At 43.9% G+C, this 20,164-nt stretch overlaps 1 protein-coding gene across 4 annotated transcripts in view; it reads right to left on the reverse strand.

Moving 5' to 3' along the window:
* The window catches only part of LOC129830675 (CYFIP-related Rac1 interactor A-like), a 100,514-nt gene that overhangs the window by 11,889 nt on the left and 68,461 nt on the right, over nt 1–20,164 (reverse strand). For 3 of the 4 annotated variants that reach the window (XM_055893274.1, XM_055893277.1, XM_055893275.1), the window contains 4 exons: nt 17,784–17,863; nt 9,979–10,100; nt 8,872–8,977; nt 1,877–2,013 (listed from right to left, as the gene is read on the reverse strand). In XM_055893274.1, the coding sequence (XP_055749249.1) occupies nt 1,877–2,013; nt 8,872–8,977; nt 9,979–10,100; nt 17,784–17,856 (438 nt within the window). In that variant the 5' untranslated portion in view covers nt 17,857–17,863. Of the gene's footprint in view, nt 1–1,876; nt 2,014–8,871; nt 8,978–9,978; nt 10,101–17,783; nt 17,864–19,095; nt 19,175–20,164 lie in introns of all 4 variants that reach the window. The other variant, XM_055893278.1, reaches the window with a different exon arrangement.

Raw genomic sequence — 20,164 nt, forward strand, 5'->3', positions numbered from 1 at the left:
AAACCGTTTCAATTTTGTCTCTGAGTGAAACACAAGTCATTTGACAGCACTTTCCCTGAGCAAGAATAAGATTGCAAGATGTGTATGCTCGCTTCAACGCTCTGCCTATATATGGTCACGCCACCTATGACCCGAAACACACTTCATTCGTCTTCCTCTGGGTGTCAGGAAGACGTCAGAGGAGAAATTTTTTGTTTATCTTGTACTGACGTGAAATAAGACCTATTTCTTTAGCGTGACCGACAACTTCCGGTTTTCTGAAACGCGCGTTTTAGAGGTGCAATTGTCTTTTGTTATGCTGCCGTTACGGATGAAAACTATCTCCGTCTCGAAGTTTGTTTGATACATGTGACCATATCATCTTAATGTATGTTTTTTCAATATAGTTTAATCAGATTATTTGAGTTTTTTCGGGAGTTTTGCCGTGTTCCGTTCTGTGAGTTTTTTAACTTTGGACAGAACCGTGCTAGTCGACCAGTACCTACGCTAAATGAAGAGGGAAAGTTGCCATTGTGAATGGATTGAACGACTCATCAGGACTAAGGACACCTTTATCAACATTCTGATGAAAGATCAGCAATAGTAAGACCCAATTTACGATGTTATTTCATATATCTGTCGTGCATGTGAACTGGTCGGGCGCGCCCAGCTGGTTCTGGCTGGCGTGGCTATGCTAATTTAGCGCTACATTTTGTTTTCGCTATAAAACATTTAATAAATCTGAAATATTGTTTGGATTCACCAGATGTTGGGCTTTCAATATCTGTACGCTGTGTATTTTTTCTGAAATGTTTTAAGACAAGTAATTAGTTATATGAAGTTGGTCTCTGTAATTGTTCTGGCTGCATCAGCACTATATCAGATTGCAGCTGCAATGTAGAACTGTGATTTATACCTGAAAAATGCACATTTAAAAAAAAAAAACTATGCTATACCATAAATATGTTATCAGACTGTCATCTTATGAATTTGTTTGTTGGTTAGTGGCTATATATATTTTCATTTAGTCGAATTAGTGATAGCTACTGACGCAGGAAAAAACTGTTGGAGTAAAAAAATTGTGTCTTTTGCTAACGTGTTTAGCTAATAGATTTACATATTGTGTCTTCCCTGTAAAACATTTTAAAAATCTGAAATGGTGGCTTTATTCACAAGATCTGTGTCTTTCATTGGGTGTCTTGGACTTGTGATTTAATGATATTTAGATGCTACTATTTAATTGTGACGCTATGCTAGCGATGCTAATCAGTGTGGGGGGGGGGGGGGGTTGGGGGGGGGGGGGGGGGGGGGGTGCTCCCGAATCCGGGTTAGGTACTCGGTAGAGGTTTTAACACACAAAAAACAGTTTTTGCTGTGTCATTATGGGGTATCATGTGTAGATTGATGAGGGAAAAAAACTGTTTAATCAATTTTAGAATATGGCTGTAATGTAACAAAATGTGGAAAAAGTCAAGGGGTCTGAATACTTTCCAAAGGCACTGTATCAATTAAATGATATCCAGCTCAAGGCTCCAGCTACGCATTTGGTTTGCTAACTGGCTAGCTCAGTGGCTAGATGTCAAGATCAAGCGTCATGGTTACAGCAGAGACATTCAGTCCCCTATTGGATCAAGATCCCTCTTCCCCAAAAAAGCACAAAAAATGTAAATTGCACCCCTTGTATGCACATTGGGTAATTCCATGTAGTCTGGTATGGTACAGAAACGATATGACGGTATGTTCTGGATACCACCCAACCCTACTATGTAAAGAAATAAAGGAAAGCACCCCCATCTCTCCTGGACAGACTATGGATACATAAATGGTACCGGACCAAATTACTCAAGAGTTTAGCTAACCCAGATGACTTCCTCGTTCCCTTTCTCCTCCTCCTCACCTTTAGTTCGTCGAAGCTGAGTGTAAAGTGGAGTATCTCTGCGAACTGTTTGGCCAGGGCCTGCTCTCTCTCCAGGTGCTGCATGGGAGCGTAGGGAGGGCTCGTCAGCGCCTCCAACAGGCTACGCAGGGCATTCTCTACAAATACATAGACACATAATAATGTACATAACATTAGTACCGAACAAATTAATTAATTGCATTTAATTTTTGGGACAAATCGCCACTTGGTAACCTTATGGGATTAATTGACACATAAACAAACATTACAATAATTCACTGTGGTAGTTCTTCTGGTGATCTGTGCAGTGTGCATCGCATAGAGAGTGACAAAAAATCCAAATATAATGTTTAAATATATATATATGTGTACATATATATACACTGCTCAAAAAAATAAAAGGAACACTTAAACAACACAATGTAACTCGAAGTCAATCACACTTCTGGGAATACAAACTGTCCACTTAGGAAGCAACACTGATTGACAATAAATTTCACATGCTGTGCAAATGGAATAGACAAAAGGTGGAAATTATAGGCAATTAGCAAGACACCCCCAATAACGGAGTGGTTCTGCAGGTGGTGACCACAGACCACTTCTCAGTTCCTATGCTTCCTGGCTGATGTTTTGGTCACTTTTGAATGCTGGCGGGGCTCTCACTCTAGTGGTAGCATGAGACAGAGTCTACAACCCACACAAGTGGCTCAGGTAGTGCAGTTCATCCAGGATGGCACATCAATGCGAGCTGTGGCAAAAAGGTTTGCTGTGTCTGTCAGCGTAGTGTCCAGAGCATGGAGGCGCCACCAGGAGACAGGCCAGTACATCAGGAGACGTGGAGGAGGCCGTAGGAGGGCAACAACCCTTCAAAATGACCTACAGCAGGCCACAAACGCTGAAGTGTTTCAGGGAGCGTTTGAAAGTGATGAGTGGAGGTCGTTTGACCGCTGACCCATTACGAATGCAAGCAATGAGGCAGTGATCGCTGAGATCTTGGTTGAAAACAGCAGAGGTGTATTTGGAGGGCAAGTTGGTTAGGATGATATCCATGAGGGTACCCGTGTTTACGGAATTGGGGTGGTACCTGGTAGGTTCATTGATAATTTGTGTGAGATTGAGGGCATCAAGCTTAGATTGTAGGATGGCTGGGGTGTTAAGCATGTTCCAATTTAGGTCATCTAGCAGCACGAGCTCTGAAGATAGATGGGGGGCAATCAGTTCACATATGGTGTCCAGAGCACAGCTGGGGGCAGAGGGTGGTCTATAGCAGGCGGCAACGGTGAGAGACTTGTTTTTAGAGAGGTGGATTTTTAAAAGTAGAAGTTCAAATTGTTTGGGAACAGACCTGGATAGTAAAACAGAACTCTGCAGGCAATCCTTGCAGTAGATTGCAACACCGCCCCCTTTGGCCGTTCTATCTTGTCTGAAAATCTTGTAGTTAGGGATGAAAATGTCCGAATTTTTGGTGGTCTTCCTACGCCAGGATTCAGACACGGCTAAAACATCTGGGTTGGCAGAGTGTGCTAAAGCAGTGAACAAAACAAACTTAGGGAGGAGGCTTCTAATGTTAACATGCATGAAACCAAGGCTATTACGGTTACAGAAGTCATCAAAAGAGAGCGCCTGGGGAATAGGAGTGGAGCTAGGTACTGCAGGGCCTGGATTCACCTCTACATCACCAGAGGAACAGAGGAGGAGTAGGATAAGGGTACGGCTAAAAGCTATGAGAATTGGTCGTCTAGAACGTCTAGAACAGAGAGTAAAAGGAAGTTTCTGGGGGCGATAAAATAGCTTCAAGGAATAATGTACAGACAAAGGTATGGTAGGATGTGAATACAGTGGAGGTAAACCTAGGTATTGAGTGATGATGAGAGAGATATTGTCTCTAGAAACATCAATGAAACCAGGTGATGTCATCGCATATGTGGGTGGTGAAACTGAAAGGTTGGATATGGTATAGTGAGCAGGGCTAGCCTTGTTGAATTGTTTGGGTTAAGATATAAGTCAAACTGAAAATGGAAAGCCAATAAACACTAACCAGAACAGCAATGGACAAGGCATATTTACATTAAGGAGAGGCATGCTTAATCGAGTGATCATAAGGGTCCAGTGAGTAGAGGTTGGTTGGGGTCACGGCGATCCAGACAGCTGGCCGGGTAGCTGGCTATCGGTAGCAGGATAGCATAGGATGGAGGTCTATTTTTAGTCACCTCCGTCGGTAGATTAGTGGGGTTCCGTGTGGTAGAGGGGATCAATCCAATTGGCAAAATAGATATAGTGACCCAAGAAAAATTGTCCGACATACTTATTCAGATAGCAGCGGATAAGACAGCTAACGATTAGCGGGCCCCGGATGAGCGTTCAGGTAACGTTGCGACGGAGGTGCCAGTTGGATAACTCCCTCGGGCAGATAACGTCGGTAGTCAGTCGTGAAGGCCCGGTGGGGCTCCGCATTTGTAGTAAAAAAAATAATAATTTAAGTTTGCTCCGGGATCGACGTAAGCCAATAGTCACACAGTTTGCAGCTAGCTAGCTGCGAAATCAAGGTGTAAATGTCCAGAGCTTGCTGTTGAAATCCGGGGATATTGAGAAAAATAGGTCCGGTACGTTCTGGTCTGAGTCGCGTTGTACAAAAGTGCCGATAGATTATCGAGCTAAAGGAATAGCTGATGACCACAAAACGTGGGTAGCTGAAATACTAACGTTAGCCAGTAAACCGGCTAACTTCTGGGTAGTTTCAGGTTAGCTTCTGGCTAGCTTCTGGCTAGCTTCTGGTTAGCTTCTGGTTAGCTTCTGGCTAGCTTCTGGTTAGCTTCTGGCTAGCTTCTGGTTAGCTTCTGGTTAGCTTCTGGTTAGCTTCTGGCTAGCTTCTGGTTAGCTTCTGGTTAGCTTCTGGTTAGCTTCTGGCTAGCTTCTGGTTAGCTTCTGGCTAGCTTCTGGTTAGCTTCTGGCTAGCTTCTGGTTAGCTTCTGGCTAGCTTCTGGTTAGCTTCTGGTTAGCTTCTGGCTAGCTTCAATTGTGAATTTTCAGATTTGAGGTAAATAATACTTCTTTTTATTCTGTAATTGGTGAGGCGGGTTGCAGGAAAGCTTTTTGTAGTTGAGTTCTTGGATAATAAAATATATAAAAGATATGCGAAGAAAGGTGTAAATATATATATATATACAGGACACGACAATACGAGGACAAAATGACGTCTGAAATGCTATGCCATCTTGGAAAGAGATTAACTGTGATACTCGATATATCTTGGAGTGTTTTTTGTTTTACCTTTAACTCCCCAAAGAGCTCTACTTCTTGGGGGTATTTTATTAGGATCTCCTTTAACTGTTGCAAAAAGCAGCAGCTACTCTTCCTGGAGTCTTCACAAAACACATGAAGCATAGTACAGAATGACATAACACAGAACATCAATGGACAAGAACAAGGACAGAACTAACACATTTGCCGAGGCGTACCCATTAACATCAGTATTCAGTCAGCTTTCTCGTTATGCGTTTACAACGTTACCAACCGCCATCAAATCTGGGTTTTTAAACGCTCCACGCTACACGTTATTAATAAGCGCTTGTGGCTCCTTATAACTGCCTTATAACCTTATAATGCATAACGGCCATATCTAAATGCAGTCACAATGCAGTTGTCTGATTCGTAGATCGTATTGTCTGCATTCCTGTGTCCCTGCCCTTATCATATCGCTTACTATGGTGTCCATTCACATGCTATTGAACCCAGACCACAGTATAGATGCATGTAGCTCCGTCAGGGTAATGGCTCAGCCTATCCCGTAGGGACCAATCCCTTCCCTCTGAATCATTAACTATTCAACAGCTCTTCTATAAATACAGTACGGATGTGTTTAATCTGAGACGGCCTGGGTAGAAACACCACTCTTCCTCCTTCTGCTGCTGGCCCATAGCTACTGGAGCATAGATATAGAATAGGTAGAAACACCACTCTTCCTCCTTCTGCTGCTGGCCCATAGCTACTGGAGCATAGATATAGAATAGGTAGAAACACCACTCTTCCTCCTTCTGCTGCTGGCCCATAGCTACTGGAGCATAGATATAGAATAGGTAGAAACTACACTCTTCCTCCTGCTGCTGCTGGCCCTTAGCTACTGGAGCATAGATATAGAATAGGTAGAAACTACACTCCCCCTCCTGCTGCTGCTGGCCCATAGCTACTGGAGCATAGATATAGAATAGGTAGAAACTCCACTCTCCCTCCTGCTGCTGCTGGCCGATAACTACTGGAGCATAGATATAGAATAGGTAGAAACTACACTCTCCCTCCTGCTGCTGCTGGCCCATAGCTACTGGAGCATAGATATAGAATAGGTAGAAACTACACTCTCCCTCCTGCTGCTGCTGGCCGATAACTACTGGAGCATAGATATAGAATAGGTAGAAACTACACTCTCCCTCCTGCTGCTGCTGGCCGATAACTACTGGAGCATAGATATAGAATAGGTAGAAACTACACTCTCCCTCCTGCTGCTGCTGGCCGATAACTACTGGAGCATAGATATAGAATAGGTAGAAACTCCACTCTCCCTCCTGCTGCTGCTGGCCCATAGCTACTAGAGCATAGATATAGAATAGGTAGAAACTACACTCTCCCTCCTGCTGCTGCTGGCCCATAGCTACTGAAGCATGGGTATAGAATAGGTAGAAACTCCACTCTCCCTCCTGCTGCTGCTGGCCCGTAGCTACTGGAGCATAGATATAGAATAGGTAGAAACTACACTCCCCCTCCTGCTGCTGCTGGCCGATAACTACTGGAGCATAGATATAGAATAGGTAGAAACTACACTCTCCCTCCTGCTGCTGCTGGCCCATAACTACTGGAGCATAGATATAGGATAGGTAGAAACACCACTCTTCCTCCTGCTGCTGCTGGCCCATAGCTACTGAAGCATAGATATACAATAGGTAGACACACCACTCTTCCTCATGCTGCAGCTGGCCCATAACTACTGGAGCAAAGATATAGAATAGGTAGACACTCCACCCCCCCTCCTGCTGCTACTAGCTCTTGCGCTACTGAAGCATAGATATAGCATAGCTAGAAACTCCACTCTCCCTCCTCCAGCTGCTGCTAGCCCAGAGCTGTAGGATAGATGTAGAGTGAGTAGAGAGCATGTTCAAGGTAATGTTCTGTGGGTTAAGGATCTACTATTCAGAACCATCAATTGATTGATGGACATTGTGTCCCATCTCAGATTCGGGTGACTTTTCTCAGTGATCTAAACAGGTAGCAATGGCATTTTCTTCCTCCCTTGTCACAGAGGCACTGGATATCAGTTCTAGGTGTTCTATAATTAGTAGAGTACTGGGTTTGCAGTAAATGAAGGAGAGGACTGGAGTATGTTGAGAGGACTGAAGAGGGCTGGGGATATTCTGTCATCATCACTGTAAAGGGTGTATTGCGCTCTTTCCTGATTCAGCTCTCTGGACCAGGAAGTGTTTCAGACACAGTGTTTAGGGTGTATTTCAAGAAGTGTGCGTAGGGTCTGTGTACAGTGTGAAAGGTGCCGTCCATATTGTCACGTAGCAAAACGTCGATCTGGACACTTCACTTTTGATCCTGCGTCTCAAATGACACCCAAGTCCCCCACGTGGTGCACTTCTTTTGAGCAGAGCCCTTTCTCGCTACGGGGAATAGGGTGTCATTTGAGCTCTGTCCATAGGCGTTGACTACAGCACTGATTCTTTGTGACTCTCTCTCTCTCTCTCTCTCTCACTCTCTCACTCTATCTATCGCTCTCTCGATGACCGTGTTCCGCTGTTGCCGTAGCAACTGCTGCCTGCTAGGTCAGGCTACTGCAGAGGTGGCTGAGAGGAGGAGAGAGCTGTGTGTTTATGTGTGAAATAAAGTCTGCAAGGGAAGCTATTAAAGCTGCTAATATCTAATATAATCATGACTCTCCATACATAAATAATTGGAAATAACTCTCTCCTTGTGTTATAAATAATCTGAGATAACTCTCTCCTTGTGTTATAAATAATCTGAGATAACTCTCTCCTTGTGTTATAAATAATCTGAGATAACTCTCTCCTTGTGTTATAAATAATCTGAGATAACACTCCTTGTGTTATAAATAATCTGAGATAACTCTCTGCTTGTGTTATAAATAATCTGAGATAACACTCCTTGTGTTATAAATAATCTGAGATAACTCTCCTTGTGTTATAAATAATCTGAGATAACTCTCTCCTTGTGTTATAAATAATCTGAGATAACACTCCTTGTGTTATAAATAATCTGAGATAGCACTCCTTGTGTTATAAATAATCTGAGATAACTCTCCTTGTGTTATAAATAATTTGAGATAACTCTCTCCTTGTGTTATAAATAATCTGAGATAACTCTCCTTGTGTTATAAATAATCTGAGATAACTCTCTCCTTGTGTTATAAATAATCTGAGATAACTCTCTGCTTGTGTTATAAATAATCTGAGATAACACTCTCCTTGTGTTATAAATAATCTGAGATAACTCTCTCCTTGTTTTATAAATAATCTGAGCTAACTCTCTCCTTGTTTTTTAAATAATCTGAGACAACTCCCTCCTTGTGTTATAAATAATCTGAGATAACTCTCTCCTTGTGTTATAAATAATCTGAGATAACTCTCTCCTTGTGTTTTAAATAATCTGAGACAACTCTCTCCTTGTGTTATAAATAATCTGAGATAACCCTCTCCTTGTGTTATAAATAATCTGAGATAACCCTCTCCTTGTGTTATAAATAATCTGAGATAACTCTCTCCTTGTGTTTTAAATAATCTGAGACAACTCTCTCCTTGTGTTATAAATCATCTGAGATAACTCTCTCCTTGTGTTATAAATAAAGAAGTAAGATGAGCTGTGTGTTGTTTCTCCTCTCCTCTCCTTTCTGTACCTGCAGGCCGTGTTAATGCAGAAGCATAGCCATGTCTGCGTGCGTGTGTGTGTGCGTGGCCTGCGCGTGTGTGTGCATGTGTGTCACCCACCCAGTCGGAGGGAGAACTCGTAGAAGCGTTTGAGCTTGGCCACCAGGGGGCAGACTGCGTTCCAGGCCTTCTCCTGTAGCTGCAGATCACCTGGGTTCTGGATGGCCTGGAGGAGAGGAAGAGGAGAAGAGGAGGAGGAGAAGAGGAGAAGAACAGATGTTGGATATAGAACATAGAATATTAATCTAAAATGGACAAAGAAAGAAGATAAATTCCTTCCTTCCTTCCTTCCTTCCTTCCTTCCTTCCTTCCTTTGGTAAACACTGATCTGACAGGATTGGGTTCGTACGAGCTACCTGTGTAGAATTCCAAACCTATGCTGTCCGTAAATCTATCTTTGGATAGAAAGAAAATAGTGTCCGGAAGATATTCAACACTATTGTAGCAATCAAAGCTCAAACAGTCATTCTATTCTCTTCCCAGTGATCATTAAATATAGGAGTGGGAATTGAAGCCACTGGTTCCCGGTCTAGTTTTGGTAAAAGGCTGCTAAAGACTGTAGTGTGTTCTGAGTTTCCTGCTGGCCACCTGTCTGACCTCTCAGCTGCTTTGATGTCTGTGATGTGAGAGAGAGAGAGAGAGATCAAAGCTGTGTGTGTGTGTGTGTGTGTGTGTGTGTGTGTGTGTGTGTGTGTGTGTGTGTGTGTGTGTGTGTGTGTGTGTGTGTGTGTGTGTGTGTGTGTGTGTGTGTGTGTGTGTGTGTGTGTGTGTGTGTGTGTGTGTGTGTGTGTGAGAGAGACATACATCTGAGCAAACCTTTTAACTTGACTCAACACCCCAGAGGCTCAGTGGCACCAGCCACCACACACCAGGACTAACGTTTGAGCAGTAGACATGTTTGATGAAGGCTCTCTATCACGTTTATGGGAGAATTGTAGGTTCTCTCCTAATTGAGAGATTCACACAGCCGGTGAACAAGACTAGAATAACAAATCGTGATTGATTAATATTTATATATATTTGTCTATTAGTGGCCAATGGTCCTTTCTGAAGAGTTATTTGTTTGTAGCAAGATAGCAGGCTATCCTATAGCAGTTTGGTTTATATGTTACAGCATTTACAGCACCCCCCCCCCCCCCCCTCCTCCTCACACACCCCTCCCCTCACCTCTCGTATCTCTTGTCCCGCCCCGTTATAAGACTGTAGTTCAGCCAGGATGCCGTGGGCCTCCTCCAGGACAGCACTGACCTGGTTCCATACCGCCGTCTCTGCCTCCGTAGGCTGGGCATCTGGAGGAGAATGGAGCATGATGGGATACGACATTTTTTTGGAGGTTTGGGGGTTGAAAAAAAAAAGGAGCATGATGGGACATGGAGTTGTAGAGGGTAGAGTAGGTTTGAGGTTGAGCGTTAGAGAGGAGCATGATGGGACATGCAGTTGTAGAGGGTAGAGTAGGTTTGAGGTTGAGCGTTAGAGAGGAGCATGATGGGACATGGAGTTGTAGAGGGTAGAGTAGGTTTGAGGTTGAGCGTTAGAGAGGAGCATGATGGGACATGGAGTTTTGGAGAGAAAAGTAGGGTGGTGAATAAAGGTTAGGGTTATAGGAAGGTTGTGTGTGTGAGGGAGAGCGGGGAAGGAAAGGGAAAGGAGGGAAGGGTGTTTAGTTTCAGAGGAAAGAGAAGGATTGTAAAAGGACAATAAGGACTAGATTATTAGAATATCCAATATGCAAAAGATTTAGAACACCTAATCATTCAAGGGTTTTTCTTAATTTTTTTTACTATTTTCTACATTGTAGAATAATAGTGAAGAAATCAAAACTATTAAATAACAAATATGGAATCATGTAATAACCTAAAAATACTCTTCAAAGTAGCCACCCTTTGCCTTGACGACAGCTTTGCACACTCTTGGAATTCTGTCAACCAGCTGCATAATGTAGTCACCTGGAATGCATTTCGTTTAACAATTGTGCCTTCTTAAAAGTTAATTTGTGGAATTTATTTCCTTATTAATGCGTTTGAGCCGATCAGTTGTGTTGTGACAAGGTAGTGGTGGTATACAGAAGATAGCCCTATTTGGTAAAAGACCAAGTCCATATTATGGAAAGAACAGCTCAAATAAGCAAAGAGAAACTCAGTCCATCATTACTTTAAGACATGAAGGTCAGTCAACACGGAGAATTTCAAGAACTTTGTGCAGTCGCAAAAGCCATCAAGCTCTATGATGAAACTGGCTCTCATGAGGACCGCAACAGGAAAGGAAGACCCAGAGTTTCCTCTGCTGCAGAGGATAAGTTCATTAGAGTCACCAGCCTCAGAAATTGCAGCCCAAATAAATGCTTCACAGATTTCAAGTAACAGACACATCTCAACATCAACTGTTCAGAGGAGACTGTGTGAATCAGGCCTTCATGGTAGAATTGCTGCAAAGCCACCATTATTAATGGACACCAATAAGAACAAGAGACTTGCTTGAGCCAAGAAACATGAGCAATAGACATTAGACTTGTGGAAATTTGTCATTTTGACTGAATTCTAAATTGGAGATTTTGGGTTCCAACCACCGTGTCCTTGTGTGACGCAGTGTGGGTGAACGGATGATATCTGCATGTGTATTTCCCACCGTAAAGCATGGAGGAGGTGGTGTTATGGTGTGGGGGTGCTTTGCTGGTGACACTGTCTGTGAGTTATTCCGAATTCAAACACTTAACCAGCATGGCTACCACAACATTCTGCAGCGATACACCATCTCATCTGGTTTGCACTTAGTGGCACTATAATTTGTTTTTCAACAGGACAATGACCCAACAGACCTCCAGGCTTTGTGAGGGCTATTTTACCGAGAAGGAGAGTGATGGAATGCTGCATCAGACCTGGCCTCCACAATCCCCCGACCTCAACCTAATTGAGATGGTTTGGGTTGAGTTGGACCGCAGAGTGAAAGAAAATCAGTCAAAAATTGCTCAGCATATGTGGGAACTCCTTCAAGACTGTTGGAAAAGCATTCCAGGTGAAGCTGGTTGAGAGAATGCCAAGGATGTGCAAAGCTGTCATCAAGGCAAAGGGTGGCTATTTAAAGAATCTCAAATACAAAATATATTTTGATCTGTTTAACAGTTTTTTTTTTACTTACTACAGGATTCCATATGTGTTAGTTCATAGATTTGATGTCTTCACTATTATCCTAAAATGTAGAACATAGTAAAAAAAATTATGGAATGAGTAGGTGTTCTAAAACTTTTGACCGGTTGTGTAAATATGTATCTGTACAGTCATGACACACTGCGGAGGGCCAGATCCTGACATGAGATATATATCTGTACAGTTATTCCAACTTTACTATTACAGTTGATTAGTCTCAGTCTTGTTCCACATTTGATCAGGCTTTTTTTTGTGTCACTTCTCCTTCTGTGTTTGGCATATTTACTCTAAAAGTGTAAAAAGTTTAAAACATTGATTATCATTGAATCTTGCACGGATGTCACCATAATGACTACTGGGTTTGCGTTACAGTACATGTTCACATCTCAAGTGAAGGATCTGGCCCTTCTAGTTTCATGTATTAGTTTAGTTGGTCACAGTACAGTCAGAAAGGGTGGAGAAGAAATCATCTCTTGTCACACACACGGTAGTTATTGAAGCAGAACCTAAAGCTTGAGTTGTTGTGATGTGATGTCATTGAATAATCAATCAATCAATCAAATTTATTTATAAAGCCTTTTTTTTTTTTTTTACATCAGCCGATGAACACACATCGTTGTTTTTGCCAGTGGGTTTAAAAAGTGGCAGCCTTAGCTTTAGGAGTGGCAGCCTTAGCTTTAGAAGTGGCAGCCTTAGCTTTAGAAGTGGCAGCCTTAGCTTTAGGAGTGGCAGCCTTAGCTTTAGGAGTGGCAGCCTTAGCTTTAGGAGTGGCAGCCTTAGCTTTAGGAGTGGCAGCCTTAGCTTTAGAAGTGGCAGCCTTAGCTTTAGGAGTGGCAGCCTTAGCTTTAGGAGTGGCAGCCTTAGCTTTAGGAGTGGCAGCCTTAGCTTTAGGAGTGGCAGCCTTAGCTTTAGGAGTGGCAGCCTTAGCTTTAGGAGTGGCAGCCTTAGCTTTAGGAGTGGCAGCCTTAGCTTTAGGAGTGGCAGCCTTAGCTTTAGGAGTGGCAGCCTTAGCTTTAGAAGTGGCAGCCTTAGCTTTAGGAGTGGCAGCCTTAGCTTTAGGAGTGGCAGCCTTAGCTTTAGAAGTGGCAGCCTTAGCTTTAGGAGTGGCAGCCTTAGCTTTAGAAGTGGCAGCCTTAGCTTTAGAAGTGGCAGCCTTAGCTTTAGGAGTGGCAGCCTTAGCTTTAGGAGTGGCAGCCTTAGCTTTAGAAGTGGCAGCCTTAGCTTTAGGAGTGGCAGCCTTAGCTTTAGGAGTGGCAGCCTTAGCTTTAGGAGTGGTAGCCTTAGCTTTAGAAGTGGCAGCCTTAGCTTTAGGAGTGGCAGCCTTAGCTTTAGGAGTGGCAGCCTTAGCTTTAGGAGTGGCAGCCTTAGCTTTAGAAGTGGCAGCCTTAGCTTTAGGAGTGGCAGCCTTAGCTTTAGAAGTGGCAGCCTTAGCTTTAGAAGTGGCAGCCTTAGCTTTAGGAGTGGCAGCCTTAGCTCTCTCTCTCTCTCTCTCTCTCTCTCTCTCTCTCTCTCTCTCTCTCTCTCTCTCTCTCTCTCTCTCTCTCTCTCTCTCTCTCATTAACTCTCTTTCTCTCTCTTTCTGTCTCTCTCTCTCCCTCTGTATCTCTATCTCTCTGTCTCTCTCTCTCTCTCTCTCCGTATGTTGGTTTGTTAGTGAATAAACCAGAACCAGATTTGTGTCCAATTGTGGTATCCAGATCAGCTGAACAAATAAGCAACTGAGACTACCCCTAGGCACAGACAGTACATTACACACAGGGTGCCTCTCAGTCACTATACCGTAGGCTTTGTCTGTTCATCTGTGATGAGTGTGTTTTAGTGACTAAATGGGACAGGAAGAACCAACGCTGGAAGCAACAGACTTAAGCAGACGCGATAGTCTGGTGTCCTATTGTGACATACAGCGCATTCAGAAAGTATTCAGACCCCTGGACTTTTTCCACATTTTGTTACGTTAAAGCCTTCTAAAATGTATTAAACCATTTTTTTTCACCCTCATCAATCGACATACAATACCACATAATGACAAAGCAAAAAAAACATTTTTTTAGAAATGTTTGCAATTTACACAAAAAAGAAAACTCAAATATTACATTTACAAAAGTATTCAGACCCATTACTCTGTACTTTGTTGAAACACATTTGGCAGCGATAACAGCCTTGAGTCTTCTTGGGTATGACTCTACAAACTTAGCACACCTGTATTTGGGGAGTTTCTCCCATTCTTCTCTGCAGATCCTCTCAAACTCTGCCAGATTGGATGGGGAGTGTTGCTGCACAGCTATTTTCAGGTCTCTCCAGAGATGTTCGATCGGGTTCAAGTCCGGGCTCTGAATGGGCCACTCAAGGACATTCAGGGACTTCTCCCGAAGCCACTCCTGCGTTGTCTTGGCTGTGTGCTTAGGGTCATTGTCCTGTTGGAAGGTGAACCTTCGCCCCAGCCTGAGGTCTTAAGCCCTCTGGAGCAGATTTTCATCAAGGATCTCTCCGTACTTTGCTCCGTTCATCTTTCCCTCCATCCTGACTAGTCTTTCAGTCCTTACTGCTGAAAAACATCCCCACAGTATGATGCTGCCACCACCGTGCTTCACCGTAGGGTGTCTGGTTTCCTCCAGACGTGACGCTTGGCATTCAGGCCAAAGAGTTCAATCTTGGTTTCATGGTCTGACAGTCTTTAGGTTCCTTTTGGCAAACTGCAAGTGGGCTGTCATGTGACATTTACTGAGGAGTGACTTCCGTCTCGCCACTTTGCCACAAAGGCCTGATTGGTGGAGTGGTGCAGAGATAGTTGTCCTTTTGGAAGGTTCTCCCATCTCCCCAGAGGAACTCTGGAGCTCTGTCAGATTGACCATCGAGTTCTTTGTCACCTCCCTGACCAAGGCCCTTCTCCCCTGATTGTTCAGTTTGGCCGGGAATTTGCATACATTTTTTGGTACCCTTCCCCAGATCTGTGCCTCGACACAATACTGTCTCAGAGCTCTACGGACAAGTCCTTCGACCTCATGGCTTGGTTTTTGCTCTGACATGCACTGTCAACTGTGGGACCTTATATAGACAGGTGTGTGCCTTTCCAGATCATGTCCAATCAATTGAATTTACCACAGGTGGACTCCAATCAAGTTGTAGAAACACCTCAAGGATGATCAATGGAAACCAGATGCACGTGAGCTCAATTTCGAGTCTCGTAGCAAAGGGTCTGAATACTTATGTAAATAAAACATTCTACAAACCCATCTTCGCTCTGTCATTTTGAGGTATTTTGTGTAGATTGAGGAGGAGAAAAAAAGGTAGATTCATTCCATTGATACTGGCATCACTCCGTCACTCCAGGGCAATGAATACATTGATACTGGCATCACTCCGTCACTCCAGGGCAATGAATACATTGATACTGGCATCACTCCGTCACTCCAGGGCAATGAATACATTGATACTGGCATCACTCCGTCACTCCAGGGCAATGAATACAGAGCGTCTGCTAAATGACTTAAATGTAAAAAATGTAATACATTGATACTGGCATCACTCCGTCACTCCAGGGCAATGAATACATTGATACTGGCATCACTCCGTCACTCCAGGGCAATGAATACATTGATACTGGCATCACGCCGTCACTCCCCGGCAATCAGTACATTGATCAACTATGGCTTTGAAGGGGAGGGGGGTGGAACCAGGGTTCTCATTTAGGTTACGGATGTTACACTTTCAAGTCTATAGTAATGGAGTTGATCCATATTCCTGGTCTATGTTGTTTGGATAGTAATGGAGTTGACCCATTTCCCTGGTCTATGTTGTTTGGATAGTAATGGAGTTGACCCATTTCCCTGGTCTGTGTTGTTTGGATTGTAATGGAGTTGACCCATTTCCCTGGTCAATGTTGTTTGGTTTGTAATGGAGTTGACCCATTTCCCTGGTCTATGTTGTTTGGTTTGTAATGGAGTTTACCCATATCCCTGGTCTGTGTTGTTTGGTTCGTAATTGAGTTGACCCATTTCCCTGGTCTGTGTTGTTTGGTTTGTAATGGAGTTGCCCCATATCCCTGGTCTATGTTGTAATGGAGTTGAGTGGTTTAGGTTGTGGAGTTGAAGCATTATTTTATATTAGTTATGAAGGTGATATCAAGGCTACGGGGTGTAGCCTTGATATCTGTTGCTTAGCTAATAATGGCAATTAATGTCTATTTAGATTAGTTATGTGTCGATGCTTTGTTTGATTTTACATAGAGGTGAACTAATGCAGGTTTAGGTTATGGAGTAGATCCCTAGCATTGGTCTTTGTTTTGGTCTGTAGTATTGTTAACTCAAGCTTTCATCTGTGTGACAGAGGTGACTTCTGCCTCTCACTGGAGCAGGAGAGCACAGTGCTTCTGTAGAGAGGGGGTTTACTCTACTTTAGTAGAACCACCCCATTCTCCCTAGCAGTGGGCTACTCCGTTTCCATAGGAACTATAACAGATTCTACCAGAGAGTAGAAGGAACCATCTGTTAAATAGGGGGGACTTTGGAGAAGGAAGGAACGAAGAAGTTAAAGGTTAGAGGTCAGAGTGGAAGGAGGGAAGGCAAGGATGGAGGTGGCCATTTTGTGACCGACCCTCGCTTCCCACACAAACACACATGCACGCACACACACCAGATTAAACACACAAACACATGCACACAACACTCACTCACTCATTCAACAACATTGCAACACAGAAAGCTGATAGGGTGGATAGATAGAGATGGTCTTTGGATGTAAGACATCTTTATCTCAAAGCAAGAAGATAGATATAAATGGTATTTGGCTGTAAAACATCTTTATCTCAAAGCAACAAGATAAAAATTAGAGGTATGGCATTCTGAAGACTCTTGGTAAATTGCTTACTAAATAGGGCCCGATACCAATCTGAAAGTCTGTGTACAATTTGAATCATCCACATAGTAGTAGCCATATTTCAGCTTATTGCTTGTGACTAGTCTTCACATATAACTCCAGATGAGTTATTACATATGAAGACCAGCGTCTTGAACTGAAAAAAAGAAAATGGAGGAAACGATGAGGACTGAGGAGAGAAACATGGAGGACGAAAGAAACATGGAGGAGGAGAGAAAAATGGAGGAGGAGAGAGAGATGGATGAGGTGAGAAATATGGAGGAGGAGGTGAGAATGATGGAGGAGGTGAGAAAGATGGAGGAGGAGAGAAAGATGGAGGAGGAGAGAAACATGGAGGAGGAGAGAAACATGGAGGAGGAGAGAAACATGGAGGAGGAGAGAAACATGGAGGAGGAGAGAAACATGGAGGAGGAGAGAAACATGGAGGAGGAGAGAAACATGGAGGAGGAGAGAAAGATGGAGGAGGAGAGAAAGATGGAGGAGGAGAGAAAGATGGAGGAGGAGGAGAGAAAGATGGAGGAGGAGAGAAAGACGGAGGAGGAGGAGAGAAAGATGGAGGAGGAGGAGAGAAAGATGGAGGAGGAGAGAAAGATGGAGGAGGAGAGAAAGATGGAGGAGGAGAGAAGCATGGATGAGGAGGAGAGAAACATGGAGGAGGAGAGAAGCATGGAGGAGGAGGAGAGAAACATGGAGGAGGAGAGAAACATGGAGGAGAGAAACATGGAGGAGGAGAGAAACATGGAGGAGGAGAGAAGCATGGAGGAGGAGAGAAACATGGAGGAGGAGAGAAACATGGAGGAGGAGAGAAACATGGAGGAGAGAAGGAGGGAGACTACACGTATATGACAAACAACACTGAGACAGAATGAAGGAAGAACTATGAATAAAAAAAGACAAAATATATTTGAATAACAGAGAGAAAAATTAAAATGATATAAAAGCGGATGGTCTCACGTTCAAAGTCAAGGAAAATGATTGGGCCATGCTCAAGATCGGAGCAAGCCAGCACTTTCAGGAGGTTACCCATGAATCTCCTAGAACAGAAAGAGGGAAGAAGAGGATTGTGTGGGTGATGAAGGGGAGGTGTGAGGAATGTGTGTGCGTGGTGTGTGCGGTGTGTGTGTATGGTTGGGGTAGGAGGGGGTGGGTTGGTCGGGTGTGACGGTGGTATAGTCCGTCCAGGTATGTCGTGGGTGGCGTTGGCATGGAAACATGGACAGACAGATCACTCTCTCACTCCGGTTTGTTTTCTTCTAGCGCTCCGCTGTTCAGCTTCTCAGTACTGGAGTACTGCTGAGTACGTCTGTCCAGCTTCTCAGTACTAGAGGACTGCTGGGTAGTCTATCCAGCTTCTCATTACTGGAGGACTGCTGGGTACATATGTCCAGCCTCTCAGTACTGAAGGACTGCTGGGTAGTCTATCCAGCCTCTCAGTACTGGAGGACTGCTGGGTAGTCTATCCAGCCTCTCAGTACTGGAGGACTGCTGGGTACATATGTCCAGCCTCTCAGTACTGAAGGATTACTGGGTACATATGTCCAGCCTCTCAGTATTTGAGGACTGCTGGGTAGTCTATCCAGCCTCTCAGTATTTGAGGACTGCTGGGTAGTCTATCCAGCCTCTCAGTATTTGAGGACTGCTGGGTAGTCTGTCCAGGTTCTCAGTACTGAAGGACTGCTGGGTACGTCTGTCCAGGTTCTCAGTACTGAAGAGCTGCTGGGTAGTCTATCCAGCCTCTCAGTACTGGAGGACTGCTGGGTACATCTGTCCAGCCTCTCAGTATTTGAGGACTACTGGGTAGTCTATCCAGCCTCTCAGTACTGAAGAGCTGCTGGGTACGCCCTCTGGTTATTGTGATATCAATTTAAATAAAATATTAACTACACATGGACAATTTTTTGTGCTTTGCTTAAGCTGATTACGTATGTCAATATTTCAAGGGATCTTGGGGCTTATGAGGACTAATTGGTTCCTAAGCTGTTCATGAGCGCCAAGAATGAGGGTGAGGGCAGAGAGTTTCTGAACATGACAAACACCACCCACAACACAACAACACTCCAACACACCATGAGAACATCACCCCACATCTACAACCCCATTCCTCTCCACCCTAACCCCAACCTCCACCTCTGACCTCCACCCTAACCCCAACCTCCACCTCTGACCTCCACCCCGACCTCCACCTCTGACCTCCATATCTGACCTCTGACCTCCACCCTGCATCACACCCTGATACACACACATGCACATCCCAGCGCGCACTTACTTTCGAAGTCCAGGAAAAAATGTGGACAGTTTTCTAAATCCTTGCCAAGGACCTTAATGAGGTTCCCCATGGCTGCAACCTGGACAGGAGAGAGATAGACAAACAGTAGAACTAACCCAAACCTAGACTGGAGACAGATAGACAAACAATATGTCTAACCCTACCCTAACCCCTACCCCAACTGTAACTCCTACCCTACCCCTAACCCTACCCTAATCCCTACCTCAACATTAACCCAACCCTAACACCTACCACAACCCTAACCCATAACCCAACCCTAACTCCTATCCTAACCCCTAACCCCTAACCCCTACCCTAACCACTACCCCAACTGTAATCCCTACCCTAACCCTACCCTAACCCCTACCCCAACATTAACCCAACCCTAACACCTACCAAAACCCTAACCCATACCCCAAACCTAACTCCTATCCTAACCCTAACCCATACCCCTAACCTAACTCCTATCCTAACCCTAATTCCTAACCCCTAACCTAACTCCTATCCTAACCCTAACCTAACCCCTACCCAAACACAAAATCTACCCCAACCCTTACCCTTACAATTTTACATTTATATTTTAGTCATTTAATAACAGCCGCTCTTATCCAGAGCGATTTACAGTTAGTGCATTCATTTTATTAAGTAGGTGAGACAAGCACATATTACAGGTATAGCAAGGACATTTTTAATCAATATCGTAGTTATCAGTTATTAATCGATTCGGAGCTAGAAGAGGGGGGGGGGGGGGGCGGTCAAGTGCCACGTTTCGGTCGAATTGGACCGATTTGCAATTTTTCTGGAGAAAAATTCGCTATGAAAAATGTAGTTCATTTAATGTGGTTGTCACAAGGTTCCATGACTTTGTCCACACAGGGCATCTGAACACAAAACATACATTTAGATGATTTTCATTACATTTTGGGTGTTTTTTGTCTAACTTTTGTACACCTGTGGTGTTCCTGGTCAAAAATGACTGGTGATTAGAAACAAATAGGTGAGACTACAATTAGTGTATTAAATTGAGTTCAGTCACAAGCCCATTCATCAGACGGACACACGTCCTCTC

The sequence above is a fragment of the Salvelinus fontinalis genome, chromosome 32 (genome assembly GCF_029448725.1).
Source record: "Salvelinus fontinalis isolate EN_2023a chromosome 32, ASM2944872v1, whole genome shotgun sequence".
NCBI lineage: Eukaryota > Metazoa > Chordata > Actinopteri > Salmoniformes > Salmonidae > Salvelinus > Salvelinus fontinalis.